This window comes from Python bivittatus, unplaced genomic scaffold, assembly GCF_059951505.1.
Source record: "Python bivittatus isolate LINGU-HERP-01145 unplaced genomic scaffold, Pbiv_v1 ctg000690_np1212, whole genome shotgun sequence".
Lineage (NCBI taxonomy): Eukaryota > Metazoa > Chordata > Lepidosauria > Squamata > Pythonidae > Python > Python bivittatus.
The window spans coordinates 9,368,289-9,387,273 of record NW_028277096.1 but is presented as its reverse complement, the minus strand read 5'-3'; the positions used below and the strand labels follow the sequence as shown (position 1 = coordinate 9,387,273).

General features: G+C 42.4%; 1 protein-coding gene across 1 annotated transcript in view; it reads right to left on the bottom strand.

Moving 5' to 3' along the window:
- RASL10B (RAS like family 10 member B) overlaps positions 1-18,985 on the bottom strand; it is a 36,031-nt gene that overhangs the window by 16,140 nt on the left and 906 nt on the right. The window contains exon 2 of the mRNA XM_007442174.3: positions 8,777-9,148. Coding sequence (XP_007442236.1) covers positions 8,777-8,992 — 216 coding nt within the window. The 5' untranslated portion in view covers positions 8,993-9,148. The remainder of the gene's footprint in view (positions 1-8,776; positions 9,149-18,985) is intronic.

The window sequence follows — 18,985 nt, the reverse complement described above, 5'->3', positions numbered from 1 at the left end:
GACTCAGTGGAGGAAATACCCTCAAGGCAATTAACGCCTGGGCAATTCCAGTCATGAGATACAAAGCTGGAATAGTGGACTGGACTCAAGCAGAACTAGAAGCTCTGGATAGGAAAACCAGAAAAATGATGACAATGAATCATGTCCTTCATCCACGCAGTGACACTGACAGACTCTACTTACCAAGGAGCGTAGGTGGGGGTGGCATGTTGCAAATATACAGTTGAAGAAGAAAAAAAGGCATTAGAAGAATATCTGAAGGACAGTAAAGAAGATGCCCTGAAGCTAGTATACCATGAAGGCTTATTGAATACCAAAGAAACCAAACTGGCCTATGAGAAAGACCAAATGAAGAACAGAAAGGAGACATGTCAAGGCAAAGTATTACATGGCCACTACACAAAAAAAACTAGCAGGCAAAGCAGATAACAAGACCTGGCAATGGCTAAGAGTAGGAAAGTTGAAGAAAGAGACAGAGGGGCTAATTCTGGCTGCATAAGACCAAGCCTTAAGAACAAATGCATACAAAGCCAGAATTGAGAAGACAGCGACAGACAGCAAATGTCGCCTTTGCAAAGAAGCTGAAGAAACAGTGGACCGCCTAGTTAGCTGCTGCAAGAAGATCGCACAGACTGACTACAAACAACGGCCTGACAAAGTAGCAACAATGGTGCATTGGAATATCTGCAAGGAACACCACTTGCCTGCAAGCAAGAACTGATGGGCCACAAATTAGAATTCAAACAGACAAGCATCTGCCACACAACACCCCAAATTTAACCATTGTTGATAAGAAAGACAAAAAAATCTGGATAGTGGACACTGCAATAGCTGGAGATAGTAGAAGAGAAGAGAAAGAACTGGAGAAAATCACAAAATACAAAAACCTGCAAATAGAAACAGAACGACTGCGGCAAAAGAAAGCAAAGATAGTACCAGCAGTAACAGGCGCCTTGAGTGCAACTCCAAAACATCTGGAGCACCACTTGAAGACCACTGGCACTGACAAAATCACCATCAATCAATTGCAAAAATCAACTTCACTTGGAACGGCTTACATCCTGCGATGATACCTTTAATATTATTAAACAACAACATCTGCCTATCCCAGGTCCTTGGGAAGGACTGGATAGGTGGACAAAAATGCCAAATCCAGTCTAAACATCTGGCAGACTGTGCGGCCAACCATAATAATAATATATAGCCAAGGAGAAAAATGCACACATGTGATTTCTGTATCCCAGGTTCTAAAATAAACATAACTGGTCTTGAGAATTATGATCATATGCTTTGGCTTGATAAGGGGCTACTCTGCCTCAAGTGATAAAATGTGTCTTGGGATTTGCTCCCTGACTTAGCCAGGTTATAGGTTCAGCCATGATAGCTTAGTTGATTTTTTTAACAAATTATTTGTAATGCTTATTACCCTTGCCCAATTGGAATATTTTCTTGTAAGCCATCTTGACTGCATGGAGAGTTCCTAAGGGCAGACTAACTACCTCACATGAGTTTTGTCTAATCACCTTTCAAAGCCATCTTACAATGTAGCCATTATCACTCCCTATAGCAGAAAACATCATAGTTAATTATTCTTTTTCTCGTATGTGCACTGAATCTTCAGAAGGCCCAGAAACAAAGTCCTATGAGGAACAGTTCAAGGATCTGGGTATGTTTAGTCTTCAGAAAAGACAAACTCAGGAGAGACATAATTTGAAGGTTCTGATAATCTTCAAATATCAGAAGGGCTGTCACACAGAAAAGGGAGAAGATTTACTCTGAATTGCCCCAGAGGGCAGGACTTATAGCTACAAGCAAAGAGGTTCAGGCTAGACATCGGGAGGAACTTTCTGACTATGTGAGCTGTGAGCTAGTAGAACAAGCTGCCACCTGAAATGGTGGGTTCTTCTTCACTAGAAGTCTTCAGACAGAAGCTGTCAGAGATGCTCGAATGGATCCTGCACTGAGCTGGAGGTTGGACTAGATTACCTTTGGGGTATCTTCCAACTATAATTCTGTGATTCAACAAAGTGAAAGAAAGAAAACATTATCTTAAGAAAAGCAGTGTTTTCTGCCCTATGTGCACTTCCACGTGCAGCTTTAGTGCCAGCGTAGATTGGCACCATGCCCCAATGATGCCATGCTGTGCCTGCTAATGCTGTGCACCTGCACCAACTCACTTTTGTGGATCAGAAAGTATGGCAAAATATCTCTTTTGGAAGTGACAAAGTTGGACGATGTGAAAAAATGCATCTTTTTCTATTGATAGCAATTCCTTCCAGCTCCTTTACTCTCCATGTGCTAGTACCCCAGAGTCATTAGGAGTCAGAGAGAATATAAATTTAATTAATAATCATCATCATCTCATAATGGGCTTCATAATGACCAGGTTTGTGCCACTCAAACAGAAGCAGTGAGACAAAGGTAATGCTACCCCATGGGATAGTTATGGGGGGAAAGTGCTGCTTGGTTTATCTAGTTCTTTACAACTGGATGAGGACACTTATGGGCACTGGGAAAATGATTAATAACCATGTTGATGCAGGGTAGAAATAGTCAAATATGACTGAGCCCATGTATCTGATTGAGCATGATTCTGTTGCTGATTTAATTATTTGTTAGATTTATCGGTTCTCCTGATCTGTTACACATCTGCGGAAGGGTTGTGTGTACAAATCTAACAAATAAATACATATTTAAATCAGCAATAGAAGACGTTCTTCCAATCCCTGACAAAGTCCAGCTTATTGGAGAAGACAATGGTGAGGATGTTTGTGGTCCCCTTTTGGTGGAATGGGATTCAAACCTCATGGAATACTTGGGGGTTGAGGAGACATGGAGGACTTAGAGAAGTGGAAGAAACCCGAGGAGATTGAGGAAGAGAAAAAATAATAACTAAGGCCCTTCCACATAATTGTGGTGCTTTCCTCCAGTCGTGGGGGGGGGGGGGGGGAGAATGCCCATATACTTTGCACCAGCATCTATTCTGCCCAGTCATAAGACCACGGAGTGGTGCTGTCCTTACAGCTTTAAGGTGAAAGAATTTAAGGCAAGCAATGGGTGGAGTTCCCTGTCTTTGTGTGATGGAATGGAATTATGAAGGCCAGGTTCAGCTATGTTTATTAGAACGGCTGCCAGTTTTCAGCAATTATAACCAGTTTATTAGAACTGATTTTGCACTGTCTCTTGGAGTTCTTTGGGCTAAACCTGACATCAGTCTTCCCAGACTGAAACCCCAGCTCCCAAGCCAGACAGCCACAACACTGTGAATTCCTCAGGGAGGTGCCAGCCTCATCCTCTTGTGGTTCCCATGCTCTTTCAGTGAGCTAAGAAAATGCTTATCTCCCTGAGCCTGGCCTTCATAATTCCATTCCATCACACTTTGTTTGCCCTACCACCAAATGTCACCAGTCAGAGGGAAAAATACCCTCCAATCACTCTGCTAAAGTTTAGATCAGTGTTGTCCAAACTTAGCCACTTTAAGATGAGTGGACTTCAACTCCCAAAATTCCCCAGCCAGCCATGCTGGCTGGGGAATTCTGGAAGTTGAAGTCCACTCATCTTAAAGTGGCCAAGTTTGGACAACACTGGTTTAGACAGATGGTGAGGCCGGTGGTGTTGCCACGGGAAACCTTGCTCTGGTGTGGCACAGGAGTTTGCTCTTCTGGAATAGCATTATTTGGAATAACTCTTCCAGAATAGTGTTATTAAGGAACAGCACTAAACCTGCAGTTTAAAAGTAGCCCCCAGGCTGGCTAACACTTGGTGGTCAGTTGCAGGGTGAAGCGAGAAGGGTCACTGGGTGGCATCACGGAAGGGCTGCCTGGTGAATTTCAGTGGCAAAAAATTGCAGGTGGCTTTAAAAAAGAAAAAAAAAGCAGACTATCAATAAATCATTTGAAGAGGGCATAGGGGTCCTCAGGGGGGGCCAAAAAAGTCAAGATGGCAGCCATAACCATGCAATGTGACACACATGCATATGGGCGGGGCTTCAAATGCACGGTTGTGGCCACCATCTTGACTTGGTTGTGGTTGCCATCTTGACTACAGACACCCCTGGAAGAGAGCATCATTGGGTCTGTTCTTCCTCTATATTGAAACGGGTCTTCTTTTTGCAGCCAAGGGGTTGGTGGGGGGAACAAGTTCATCAATGGATTTTAGACACTACAGCCTTGGTCAATTTCTCCATTTTGCTAAGGCACAAGACACACAATTCTGTTATTATAACAACATGTTACATTACTTCAAGTGGGAGGTATGGCAAAATATTACAGTGTGGACCCTCTAATTCAGGGTTCCTCAACCGTGGCGACTTGAAGATGGGTGGACTTCAACTCCCAGAATTCCCCAGCCAGCATGGCTGGCTGAGGAATTCTGGGAGTTGAAGTCCACCCATCTTCAAGTCGCCAAGGTTGAGGAACCCTGCTCTAATTCAGTCAGCCTCCAGCCAGCCATGATCTTTCCCAGGATATGTCAGTCTGTTCCCCTGAGCCTGGTTTTCCATTATGCACAAGAGACACTCACGAAAAATGCTATATCTTAACTAGATGCTTTGGATTCCCCTCTTATTTCCTCTAAACTGGTGCCCTCCAAAAGTGTAGGACTCCAGTCTCACGTGGTTCCCTCGCTCTTATATCCCTGGTCTGTGTGAATCGTTCCGTTCTGACATTTTTTTAAACAGAGTATTTATAAAACAGCAGATGATAGATGTAATTTGGAAAAAAAGCATGACTTCCAAAGTGCAGGTGTCATCTTAAAAGAAAGGAAGCCTTTATTCAGGGTTATTTTTCGTTTAAGCGAATTTAGATTTAATTAATAAGATCCATTCACTATATGATAAGTGACAGCCCTCATGGTTAGTGAATGCACGAAGAAAGGATGACAAAGATTTGGAGAGCACTGAGAGCTAAAAATTCAGAGGTGTGGAGGGGAGGGGAGTTTCTGAAATTCATATTTTAAATTGAATTAACCAGTTCACAATTTCATGCAGCTCTACAAACCTCTGTGCTAGCCAGCTATATGGAGATGCAAGGAGCTGTATAAAACCTGATCCCCCCCAAAATCCAGTCTTTCTGCCCCTTTGCATGTCACAGCCCAGGCTTCTGAGATTTTACGAGGCATGTCTGCCAGCTTTCCTCTGAAAATGGTACTTATGCATACCATAAGAACATAAGCTTGTTTTTCGTTTTAAGAAGGAAAATGAAATAAATGGATGGCAATGAAAAACGTGTCCCTGTGTGTTCTCGTGCTGCTTTTCCACCTTTTAAAATGGCATAAGAGCAGGCTTTTTCCCATCCTGCATTTTCTCCTTTCACTGTATAGCCAGGCTGAGATATCTCCATCTGTTGCATTTCTAATTATCATGCCTTGATAAATGGCAAACACAAGGGGACAATGCTCTCCTAGAAAAAAGTGGGACAGCACTCAATGAGGGGTGATGGCAGTGCTAAAAAACAGGTACAACTTCGTATAATTATGAAGGCAGCTAACTGCTAGACCGTGAGACTAAAACTTAAAACAATTGCCATTAAATAATAATCATAACCACCGCCACCATAATTATCATAATGTATTTGTATTGCACTCTGGACCTTTCAAGAGCGTTCCACATCTCTGAGTAGGTAGAATGAATTTAAAAATGCATTGGGAAACCCACATTGTTCCTATGTGGTTTCATGAGCTTGGCTTCATGTAGCATGCTCGGTCTGCTTAATTTGCACAATACAATGAACTAATAATCCAGTTCCCATATCATGCAAAGCCACAATAAAACTATCAAAACTTATCACTAACCAAGCTTAGTGTTTTATGATAATGCAGCTGCTGCTGGACTTAGTTAAGTGTATTGTATGAAAAGAGCCTTAGTATAATCTACAGCGCTGTGTGCACTTTTTCCAGGAGCAAGATTCACTGGAGCTACAGAATAAGCATGCCTGGGATTCTGCTCAGCTATAACTCGCAAAGACAGGGGCTATACTTTAATGTAGAAAACAATTAGAACCATAGCTAAAAATGCTAAAATGGACAACGACAGGCATCAGTTCATATCCTGCAAAGGATTTAATGCACACAATCAGTGTTGATTTTATTGGTTAAACTATTACTTGATTATGTGCTATCAAGTCACTTTTGACTCCAAGGAACCACATAGATTTTCTCCATGACGATCCATCCCTAACCTGGTCTTTCAGATTCTCCAACTGTGCATTCCTTGCCAGTGTAACTGAGTCCATCCACCTGGCTGCTGGTCTATTCCACCTGCCCCACACAGGATATAGAGGACCACAGACAGTTCTTCTCCTACCTTGAGAGATGACTAACCCAAGATTACCCATCAAATTCGTTAAAAGTCCATCACATTTGCCTATAAACTATAGAAGACCAAGTAGCTACACAGCTGCCTGATTCAAAGCATGTTGCTCAGCTACCATTCCCAGCACCCTTAGCCAGCATGATCAATGGTAAATGCTGTGAATACAGATCAGGACCACATGGAGGACCACAGGTTCTCTATCCTTGATGTAAAGCAAAATATGCTAGTCAAAAAGAGTGCACTGGAAATGATTCTCTCTGTTACCAAACCCAGCTAGATGGGCCATGCTGGACAGTGGCAGCTAAGAACATTGGTTTTGGATCTGGATGACCCACATTGAAATCCATGCTTAGTTGTGAACTCACTGCTTCTCTCCACCCTTTCCCACCTCTCCTGAACTGCAGTGAATGATTATATTGGCCTTTATTATGCAGCTCTCATCAACTGATTGATCAATCATGTGCCATCAAATCAATGTCTACATTGAGCCACCAACATAGATCTTTTCCAAGATGAATCCATCTTTCATAAGGATTACTACATGGCTATGTTCACATAACATGCTTAATCAGGTCACCATCATTCACACAACTTGCTAAATTTGGATAGTTTTAATCTTGGTTCACACTAAGATTGCTACTGAAATTGCAGGTACAATATATTAGCATCTGGAGACGTTAACACAAATGAGACATCTGGAGGACACTAGGCAGACAAAGGCTGAGCTTTGGGAACAGATGACAGCTGAGTGGTTGAACATCTGCTTTGTGTTTAGAATATCCTTAGTTATTCACCAGTGTCTTCAATTAAAAGTATTGGGGAGTCTTTTGCTGGAGTTTTCCCAGCTGTAGAGATTTCCTTCTCATGAAAAGGAGCTATGGAGCTATTTGCACCAATGGGTCTTACTCAGTGGCCTGGTCTTCACAAAATGCTAAACTGGACTATTAGAGGGTTTGGTGCATTGTGAAAAATTATAAGAGTCTACTGATTCAGTAACTCCCAGGGTGTTAGATTTAATGCAGAACAGGCACAGTACAGATCATGTGCAGGGTTAAATTATCCACACTCAAACAGTTGTGAAAACCCAGCCAATTTTCCAATTATCTGCTTTGGCTTATCTAATCCTCCAAGAAAAAGAGCAGAAGAAAAAGTAACCTTTTCTTGTACAGAACGTATTGCTAAAGCCTCGCAGCTCAGAGTGCATCTCCCAGACATCGATAGGCTATGATGGCCAAGACACATCTACTATTGCCTGCTTGATCAGCAGAAAAGGGTTGGTGATGTAATGAAATCCTGCCAATATTCTTCTCATGCCAAGTGCTCATGCAGCATTAGGCATTTTCTGCAGAAAAGGGGTGGGAAGTTTGTAATTCCAGAATGGAGACTTTCAGCCCAGGTAGGGTGGCTGTGTGTCTCCTGAAACCCTGGCAAGGGGTTATGCATGTTAGAAAAATAGAGCCTGTGACTGAATTCATGCAACGTGGTTAACTGATTACCGAATTAAGATGTTTGGGGTATACATAATACACTGAATCGACTAATTAGTTAAATATAGAACATGCTATGCCACACACAGAAACACAAAAACTAACCAAGCATAGCATTAGTCAAGGGTAGCATGTTCTGCAAGGCACCTGCTAAGTCTTTAACTGACCTGGTTAAATGAATATAGCAGGGTGAACACAGCCTGTACAAAACATAATATGTCCCAAACCAATAGATTTTTGTGCATAAATTCCTGTATCCATTCCCAGCCATCTAATAAAAGGATCAAGTACGTTAGAGGGGGAAGATCCCTTTTAAGGCTCTAGAAGACTGCTGTCAGGAAATACAAAACAGTTTACAAAACCAGAAACAGGATGAGGGCCCTCCCTAACAAAGATGTCCTCAATCTCAGGGACAAAACGTCAGGAAAACAACCTGAAAGGAAAAACATCAGCTTGAGCTTATCAGCTTTAACTTTTCAATTAAACCAGCCCAAAGCAAAGCCAAAGAAAAAATGCAAAAATAGAAATCTAGCATGCTCCACCAGTGAATGTTACCGTTGGACAGAGGACGGGTTCATGCTCCTGAGGCCAAGGGTTCCAATTTGACTGAACTGTCTTGGAATTGAGTCTGCTAAATGAGTTTTTGTGTAGCCCTACTTCTTACTTTCTTCACATGCATAGCCAAGAAGATGATCTAAGAGGAGGTATAAGAGAGGATGGAGAATTTTCCTCCCCTTGCAGCACGTATATCCCATGAACTACTCACTCTAATGCTTTCTCCATGGAAATGCAGGGTATCGCCACGGATCGTTCAATCTACTTCTGGAAGACTGGGCATAGTCTTCTTCTCAACTCTGCGCTTACAGGAGCAGCCACCTGGAAGACCTCGGATGCTGGCACTGCCCCATCATCCAGAGCAACCTACAGCTGACAGTGGCAGTATCCTTTTCGAAGTCTGACAGGTGGGACACACACCTACCTGCAGGGTATTTACAGGGAAAGAGGTGATGGGCGGGAAGTCCATGATCTGTAGGTCGTGAACGTGGCCATTCATGACCACGGCAGGTAGGTAGACACGGCGGGCCTTGGTGGGGACACAGACCTCGCTGAACTCGTTGTACAGGAACTGGCGGACAATGGCACTCTTCCCGACCCCTTGAGCACCCAGCACGGCAATCTTGAAAGTTGTCACCATGCCTCCCGGCCGCAACCCCCGTGCACGACGTGGTGATCAGCTCCTTGGCGCAGTCCGCTGCCTTTGCACTGCCAGGAAGGCCCCTGGGCTGCATATTCTGGCAGCTGTGGATTCAGCCACAGTCAGCAACCATTTCCTCACTGGCACGGCCTGTCACTGGAAGAGCAAAAGAAATCTCATCAATCTAGAGAAGCTAAGAAAAGTCCTGCGAGAGCAGAGCAAGGGTCCATCCCGCCTGGTTTCCTGTCCCTCACAACAGTCGACCAGATACCTACAAGCAAAATATGAAGGTAGCATCTCTTCCCTATCATTTCCCCCAGCAACTGCAACCTAGTGGTAGACAGCCCCTAGTGATGGAGGCTTCAAATTTCCTTTGTAACTATTATGTAACGGCGGATCTCTTTTTCTCCTTGACTTTGTTAAACTCTCTAAGCTCGAATCCTGCGCCACACGGTGCGATAGGCTTGATTTTTATCATATATGAATATTTTCAAGCTGCCACAAACATCAGCATATCAAACGTTAAAAGAAATAAACAGATCATGGCTCCTTCCCAACTAAACTCAAAAATCCTTAGTCATCTCAAATGTCTGTATGGTTCTTCTAGGGTTCTGACCAGCTTCACATATTGCATGACACTATGGTTATCCTAACCATAATTTTAAATAAAATTCCATTTGGTTGGGTTTGCATAACATACCAAACCATTAATCATGGCTGACAGATTATTGTGGCTGCATTCACACAACATGCTAATCCACAAATAGATAAACCATGTGGGCACAATGGTGGGCAACCTGGGGCCTCAGTCCCAAACAGCCCTTTTGTATTCTCAGAAACCTTTCTGGTTATAATTGATGAAAACTGGCAGCAGATTTCCTAGATATTTTGAATTGGAACATGCAGGGAAAGTGTACTGTAGTAGTTCTGTAGTAGTTCTGTAGTATTTCCCCTGCAATAGCTGTAACATAGTTAAGAAACAAAACCCCTAAAACATTCCCCAAAACCTAGCACTGCCCATCTGTAAGATATGGACCAGTGTTTCTCAACTGATCTATATGCTGGCTGGGGAATTCTGGGAGTTGGTCCACACATCTTCAAGTTGCCAAGGTTGAAAAACAGTGATATAGACCTTTTGCCTTTTGTAGCCTTCAGCGCCCCACAATGTTACGGGCAGCCCTTGGTTACCACCAAAATATTGCCTACTCCCATTTTCACAAGATATGAACATTTTGTGGATTTTGTTTTGTTATTTTTATTTGGTGTGTCATTACTTGATGTGTTATTTTTACTTGATCCAGTTGTGTAAGCCACCTAGAGTCATTTTGTGATATACGTGGCATATAAATTGATAAATAAATAAATATGTTCTAGAAAGGGAAACACGTTTCTCTTGCATACAGCCTGAACAGTTGTTGGTTAGTTTCAAATGATATCTTAGAAAAAAAGCATGGTTGGAGTGGTTCCTCCCCCCCACTTTTTTTCCCTTGGAAAATACCCATACCTTTGAACAGTGAAAATCAGGTAGAAATCACACAGTTGATACTTCCCTTCCCTGCATCTTGAAGGTCAACTTTACCTGTGGAATATCTTATCTGTTTTTCCAGTGCATAAGAGTGCAAGAGCGTTAGCAAGGGAAGAAACTTTTCCCTTGCTCTCCCCTACTTTATACCTAGTGATGGCTTGATTCTTCAATCAAGTCAAGATGAAGTTAATTAAACTCTGTTATGTCACTGCTGTGTGTGTCTAATGTAATCTGTTTGCACTAATCTTTCCAACATAATTAAGCCATGCGGTGTGTTATTTGAGGAAGCCGCTAGAATAATCTCTCCAATCTCCCCATCACTCCACCATAAATCCAGCATCCTTGATTCCTCGGCAGCCAGCCAGGAACACACACTGAAGTTCTTTTCAGCTGTAACCCCCTCTCCCTTTAATCAACTCATGGCCACTAGAGTGAATAGTCAATAAAATAAAATAAAATAAAATTTCTCCTATGCTTCCTGCCCTTGTTGTACATCAGCCTTTCCTTACGAGACGCCTTCCTGACAAGTTGGGATAGCAATTCCCAGGATTCCCCAGCAACCTAGCTCTTGGCTAAGAATTCTGGGAGCTGCAGTCCCAATGCATCTATTTGGAAAAGTGCCCATTTGCCCAGGGAAAAGACAAAGGTCAGCTGAGATGGCAGAGAACTTCCTCACCCAACCGTCTTCTGGTAAATGGCATGTGGTGACTTGTTATGGCTACCATGAAAGCCATTTTGTCAGCATGCCGCAGTATGTCTTCAACACAGGTAGTCCCCTGTTTAAGAACGTGTTCCGTTCCCAGGGTCTGTCCTTAAGTTGAATTTGTATGTAAGCCAGAACAATATGGTCTAATACTATATAAGTAGTATTGTGTAATTAACTTGAACCACTGTGTATTTAACTCAAATCATTGTGTATTTAACTCATATTTTGCTACAATAGGCTCCATTCTTAACTATGGGTCATCCATAAACCGGGCATTCTTAACCCAGGGATTACCTATATTTCACATTGACTCCAAAAGTAGGGGAAACTCAGCTATCCCCAACTTGTGGTAACTTCCAGATGTGTAGCCTTTACTGAAAGAATTCTCCGAAATGGCCTACTGGCTGGAAAAATCTGGGGGTTCCTGCATCCTTGTTCCCTGTGTCAACAGGGCCTTCTCTGTGGTAGCACCTTGCCAGAGGAATGCTGTTTCACATGAGGTTTAATCAAGATTTGATTATTTAAAAAGGCTACATACTTTCCACATGTTCCATATTCCACACATATCCATACTTATGGCTGCATTCACCTAACATACTTGAAGCTGGTTACTAAATTAACTCTTTTTCTGGATTCATAAAACACAACAAATCATAAATGAAGCAAATAGACTGAATTCATACATGCTAAGCCAGGGGAAAAAAAACTTAGTTTAGCTTGTGGAGTGAACACAACATATACCTATTTCATCCTTGTACATCACCGTATGCTCTCAAAAGATAATAATTACTCATGTGTTTGCATTTTCTTCTTTCTCCTCTCCCAATGAATCTGAAAGCAGAGGGTTGCAAGTAAAAAATCTTAGTATCGCTCAAACACAGAGCTATTGCTCTTCTTCCCTTCTCACAACTACTAGACGAGTAAGCAATATTTCAAAATTTTTGACATGCTGCTGTTCTTTGGCAGCACCCAAGCAAAAGCCAGTTGCAGATTAAATATATCATTTCACGTCCTGACTGACCAGTGCTGTACTCAGCAACCCCAATATTGTTTCACAAAGGCTTGCTCTTTAATTTTTAATCCCACTTCTTATCTTTTTCTATTGCTTTTATGGAAAAAGGAAGACTAAGAACAGGGCAAATTAGCACTTTTTAGCGTTATTTAGCCTAATTTTAATAGAATTAGAATAAACTGCATCGTAGAGCAGAATTAGGCTAGGTGGTGTTTTCCATGTCTTTTAGACTACAACTCCCACAATTCCTTGTAGTTGGGTCTGCTGGCTGGGTCTGACTGAGCTGAAATCCAAAACCTTTCAATGGCATCAGGAATAGATTGTGGGTGGACAATTTCCAGCCTATCTTGCCCACCACAGAATCACGGATATGGAAGTGACCATTTAGGCCACTGAGTCCTATCACCCGGCCAGTGCAGGAATCCAGATTAAAGCACCCTCAACAAATGTTTTGCCATGGAAATGGGACTCCCCTGATCACTGGGTTATTCATTCCATTACTAGACTGCTCTTATGATTAGGAAGTTTTTCCTAACATCCAGCTAGAATTTGCTTTCCTATGGCTTGCAGTCATAATTCCCTGTCCTGTAAGAAGGTGATGTTAAAGAAAAAGTTCTGGATTTTTTATGCATAATGCCACTTTATAACTCCTCTCAGTCCACAAGAGGGTCAAAAAAGTCAAAATGGTGAAGCTCAGACCCTTTTTGTACATGCATAGCATGCACAACACACGTAAAAGAGGGGCAGGGTTTCAATCACATGGTCATGGCTGCCATCTTGACTTTTTTAACCCCCTCAACACCCCCTCCCCCCAGCGCACAGATGCCCTTGCTCTCAGCCACTTTTTCTCAAGGCTAAAGAACTCTATTCTTTCCATTTTTCCTCTTGGGAGAATTTCAGTTGCCCCACCACTTGCTCTGCCCTTCTTCACGTGTCCCACTTTGACTCAGTCCTTCGTAAACAGTGGTACACGGAACTGGACCAATACTTAAAATGGGATCTGATGAAAAATCATACTTACAACTGCTATAATTTTTAATTTTCTAAAAGAGATCATGCAGCCATTCAAAACAGATCTTTCTGAGTTGTATTGGAGGGACTGCAATCCAACTGGAACGTACAGTATTACCATATCTAGTAGCCCACTTGGTTATCCATTTTTGCTGAATGTTTGAAGACATTTTATTCATTCATTCATTCATTCATTCATTCATTCATTCATTCATACAATTTCTATGGCGGCTCATCTCAAACAAGTGACTCTGGGTGGCGAACATTCTGCCACAACTCTTGGCAATTAATTCTAGTGTAGTTTTATTTGGAATATTCCCCCAGACTTGTACAACTTTGGAACGTAAGTAATTAATTCAGTTGTTTTTATTAGGTGCCAGTTTTACAATAGCAATAGCTTTAGCAGATCCTGCACTGAGTAGGAGACTTTTGTGGTTCCTGCCAACTCTGTCATTTTATGTCAGTGTTTCTCAACCATGGCAACTTGAAGATGTGTGGACTTCAACTCCCAGAATTCCCCAGCTAACATGCTGGATGGAGAATCCTGGGAGTTGAAGTCCACACATCTTCAAGCTGCCAAGGTTGAGAAACACTGTTTTATGTTCTCTCCTTGAATTGATGGCATTAAGAAGTAGAGGAAGTAGCACTGGCTGGAAAAATAAACAGCAAAGAGCCTTGAAGAATATTTTAACTAAGGATTATTTTGCTCAAATATGATCTCGATTTTTAACTAAATCAGTAAAGTAGTGCTGATCTGTACAAAAGTCTTCCTGGACAGAAATACTGAAGATGGATGTTTACAACTTTGCACCCCGTCTAAAGATTTCCAAATATTTCCTCATGCTAAATTGTATTTTTCCCTTTTAAGCTTCCTTATTATACTGTCTTTTGAACACTGTCACGGCTGATATACTGTGAGGCTTTGGTAAAACTATTTAAAAATAAAAGCAACAGATCAAGCAGAACATCTTTCAAATCGGAGATTAACATCCCTTCCAGTGAAGGACTGTCATGCTGGGTCACTCTAGCCGGGAAGAGAGAAGGCAGATTCACCTGCAAATCCAAGGGATGAGCATTTGGAAAATGAGAGATCAGGTACCAACTCAGCAATATGCTGAGAATAGAGAGCAAAGCCTTGTTAAAGAAATAAGATGAGGCTCATGTGGGGTGGGGGTAGTCAGATGGAAGGTCTATTCCATCAGCAGCCAACCAGATGCCTTCAGGAAGCCTACAAGTAGAGTCAGGACACACCAACCCTTCCTAGATGTTTTCCCTTAGCAACTGATATTCAGAAACCACCTCCCTGTAAATGCAATTCTTACATTAAAAAGGCCTTAGCTTCCCCTCAGCCCTTATTAAAGTCATCCATTCTGTTTAGCTTTATTGATAATACTTCTGTCATTTTGTTTCATTTCTATACTGCCCTTTCTAAATAGCTCAGTTAGTTTACATTAATTTTTAAACCATTTAAATATAAGAAAACCAAATGGAATGAAATTAGTGTAAAAGTCATATTAAAACTATTAAAAGGACTAAAGGTGATCAAAAGCCAGATGAAAAGATGAGTGTCTATGGGTCTCTTAAAGGATCTAAAGATATAGGCACTTGCTATCTACTGGGCATATGTTCTACAAACCAGGATTCACAACAGAAGTCCTCATCCCAAGATGACATCAGATAACCTGGTCACACCTGAAGAACTTCTTTTGACAATTTTCATGCGCATGGGGATCATGTAAACTAAAGCATTCTCTCAGGTAAACTAAGTCTAAGCTATCTAGGACTTGAAAGGTAGTAACTAGCACTTCATATTTTGCCCAAAAGCCTCTGGACAGCCGAGGTAACAGTTGAAGAACAGGAATGATAATACAGTTTCCACAAGTTGCTCTAGAAATCAATCTAGCTATCATGTTTTGAACTGAATTTTCCGAACTACATGCAAAGGCAGCCGTCTATAGGCTATGTGGCAGTAATAGCACATGCTGCAATAACATACAGTAAAACTTGTCTGGAACATATCATCTCCTGAGGTAATTTTCTTCATGGAATAGACATAGCTGAGGTTGATGACAGAGTCATGGTTGATGAAAAAGTCAGTCTCAAAAGCTTTCTCAGACTGCATACCTGTTCTTTCTGGGGCATATAACCCACCCAGAAAAAGAGAATCCATCCCAGCCTCCAGATCATGACCCTTCATAATGAGCATCTTCAACTTTCTTAGATTCAGTTTCAATTATTACCTTTCATCAATCCTATTACTGCTTGTAGATGGCCATTTAGAGAGACAAAGCTATTACCTGAGAAAGGTGACATGGGCAAATAGAGATGGTCATCCAGAACAAAAATTCTTGATGGCTTCACCCAATGTCAAAAAGCATTGGAAACGCAATGGAGCCGTGAGAGACTCCATATAAGAGCCCCTGTTTTGAGGAGCAGCTGCCACCAAGCACTACCATTTGAGATCTCCATGACAGAAGAGAATGGAATCATTGCAATGCATTCCTGCTTCTCTCAAGTGATCCAGAAAAGTATCATGGCAAGGTTATTGAAAGTTGCTAAGGAGTCCAAAACAACCAACATAGTCACCCTGTCTCTATCAGTCACTTGGTGAAGGTCATCTATGAGGTCAGAGAATGGCTTCTCAATTTCATAGACCCACTGTAAAGCTGGTCTGAAGTGAGTCTAGATATTTCCTCCAAGAACTCTTGAAGTTGATTAGCCATTATCTTCCCTAGCACCTTTCCCAACCATGGGAGATTACCAAGGGATCTATAGAAGGCCTCTTCAGAGATGTCTAACCATTGTCTCCTTTAAACAAGGAGATATCCTGCTGTCTCTCAGTGATGCATTAATGTTGTCTTCTAAGCCAATTCTCACAACTCCTTGCACAATGATATTACCCGTGTCAGGCATAGATCCAAGGAATGGGTGGCGAGCTAGTCCAACCCAAGCAGTCCCTACACCCTCAGGAATCATATACTGAAACTGATCCAACGTATGAGAATCACAGGACCTTCTCTTAGCTGACTCTGCAAAAATACTTCTCAACCCACATGCAAAAGATTTCATCAGAAAATAACTAATTACAAAATCATATTAAGATATCGTTGAGGTTCCAGGACTGCATGTGGACTCCTCCAACCCTTTACTTCTGTCCCTCAAGTCCCCTCCAATCCTTGTTGTTGTTGTTGTTTAGTCGTTAAGTCGTGTCCGACTCTTCGTGACCCCATGAACCATATTGCGCCAGGCCTTCCTGTCCTTCACTGCCTCCCTGAGTTTGCTCAGTTTCATGCTCATTGCTTCAGTGATGCTATCTAACCATCTCATCCTCTGCCGTCCCCTTCTCCTTTTGCCTTCAATCTTTCCCAGCATCAGGGTCTTCTCCAAAGAGATCTCTCTTCGCATTAGGTGACCAAAATATCTGAGCTTGAGCTTCATTATCGATCCTTCCAATGAGCAATCAGGGTTGATTTCCTTTAAGATTGACTGGTTTGACCTCCTAGCAGTCCAGGGGACTCTCCTCTCACCCTCTCCTAATTGTTAAACAGAGAGCTGCCTATCCTTGCAATATGGCTTCAGAATTAACAGAAAGAGCTTGGGGATATTATAGAACCTAGAAAAAAATGTACAGAAACTCTTCCTTTCCATCAGGAACCCACACACCAACCAGGGATGTATTGCTGAAATTGCACTTTGTCTTAACTCTACTGTTCATTCTTTTCTTTTTTGTGGTGGGACCCTCAAGTTCCAATCTACTCTTCCTCTCTGCACACCATGAGAAATCTTTCCTGCAGGATTACACAATTTTTCCCAATTACTCCAAAAAGTCATGATTGAGGAGAACAAAAATAATGTTTATATTTGTTTCATTTACCTTTAGACTTAATTTTAATTTTGCAGAGTTAATATCATCACCTTAGAATTATGCTTTACATGCTCCCACATATTCAAGGTATCTTGGGGGCCATGCCCAAGGAATTTGGAGGCTGCACGTGGCCCTAGGAGCCTCAGTTCACTCAAATCTATTTTATTGCAAACAAGATGCAAAGTCTCTTGTTTTACCATCTGTATCTTTAGGTTCCCCCCCCCCCCCCCACACACACACATAGGGAAAATGCTTTAATAAAACTGTCCCTTTCCATGCTCTGGGATATCTTATCTGGCTGATGTTTAAAAAAAAAAGCTAAACAGAGTTAGACCTAATTAGCAGTGGACAGGACACCACCAGGAAATCCAGGAACTTGTCAAAAATATCCTGGATACTACTTTTAAGTAGTTGCCAGGAACACCGCATGGACATATCCATCAAGTCGCCAAGAGCTGAGTTTGACTAGAAGGATTCTTAATTCTTACTTTTCTACTATGTTAAAAATTGTAACTGAGTAAAAATTGAAGGTATCTAAAGGCTATCCCCAAACTTTTGGGGGCTGCACATGGCTTCTAAAACTTTAGACTGAATTGTTTAGTCATTAAGTCGTGTCCGACTCTTCGTGACCCCATGAACCATGTATACTCTTTCATCCTACCATGCACATCCTGAGCGTTTTTTCATAGGAAAAGCGTAGTATTCAAGCCCCCTTTCTACCCTCTTCTGTTCTGCAACAGACCACATGTCCCAAATGCCAGAAGCATGTTTGGATGTTAGGAGAAAGCACATCCCCCATTTATGTCCTGCCTTCAGCCCTCAGAGGCACTCTGCTCTGGAGCACAGTTGTAGCTAAAACAGACCGGTCTCCTGACCTTACAGCGGGATTAGTGTGTGAAACAGCCAAAGTTTTTCACAGCTTGCCTTAGCATGACAGGGAACGTGACATCTGTGGGAAGCGTTCGCCAGGATCACAAGGCAAGCACATGCCGAGCAGCCGATAGCAATGACACATCCATGCACCCAAGAAGCAGATTTGTGCTCCCACAAATGGAGACGGCCACATTCATCAGCTGATCTGTGGCAGCTGTATGTGCGGCCAGCATGCGCAGACTGTAAATATGCATGTTCGCCTGGAGTGCACGGTCTTCATGGATTTATGAAGTTGGGCTGTGGCACAGTAGAATTTTGCTTCAAAATGTGCATTTCCACTTTGCCTTTAAAGCATTTTTCTCTCCCCAAAGAACTGGGGAATTGGAATCAAAAGCCTTTTGGATCCTGCATTGTGCCCCAAAAGGGGGCTTGTCACACCATGACAGAGGTCTGGAAGTGGATGTAGATATGATATTGGGGACTAATTCCTCCATCTGACACACGCCATAAACCAGAGAGCAAGCGCCTCCTCAGAGCTCAAGTAACTGAGCCAAGCTGCAGGCAGCTGAAGATCGTTCCCAGCCCCCAAGCATACCTGGTGGGAGGTTACAATAGTGCCAGTTTGACACTCCGGCTGCCTGATCCTTGCCATGGATCAAATGTGCAGCCGTTCTCAACAAGGTGCATGAGAAAATGAGGAGGTGGGGTTTTAGGGAGACACATGTAAACATGCTGGAGGCACGTGTGGGGCACACACTCAGGAGGAAGGGCATGCTGGGTGTAACTGGAGGAGCCCACTGGCATCCCTGGAGGGAATTTAGCCATGCACCTGTGGTGTGAAAAGTCGGGAGGATCAAGTGGGCCTAGGGCAGTGTTTCTCAACCTCAGCAACTTTAAGCTGTGTGGACGTCAACCCCCAGAATGCAGGGGCATTCTGGGGGTTGACGTCCACACAGCTTAAAGTTGCTGAGGTTGAGAAACACTGGCCTAGTGCGAGAATC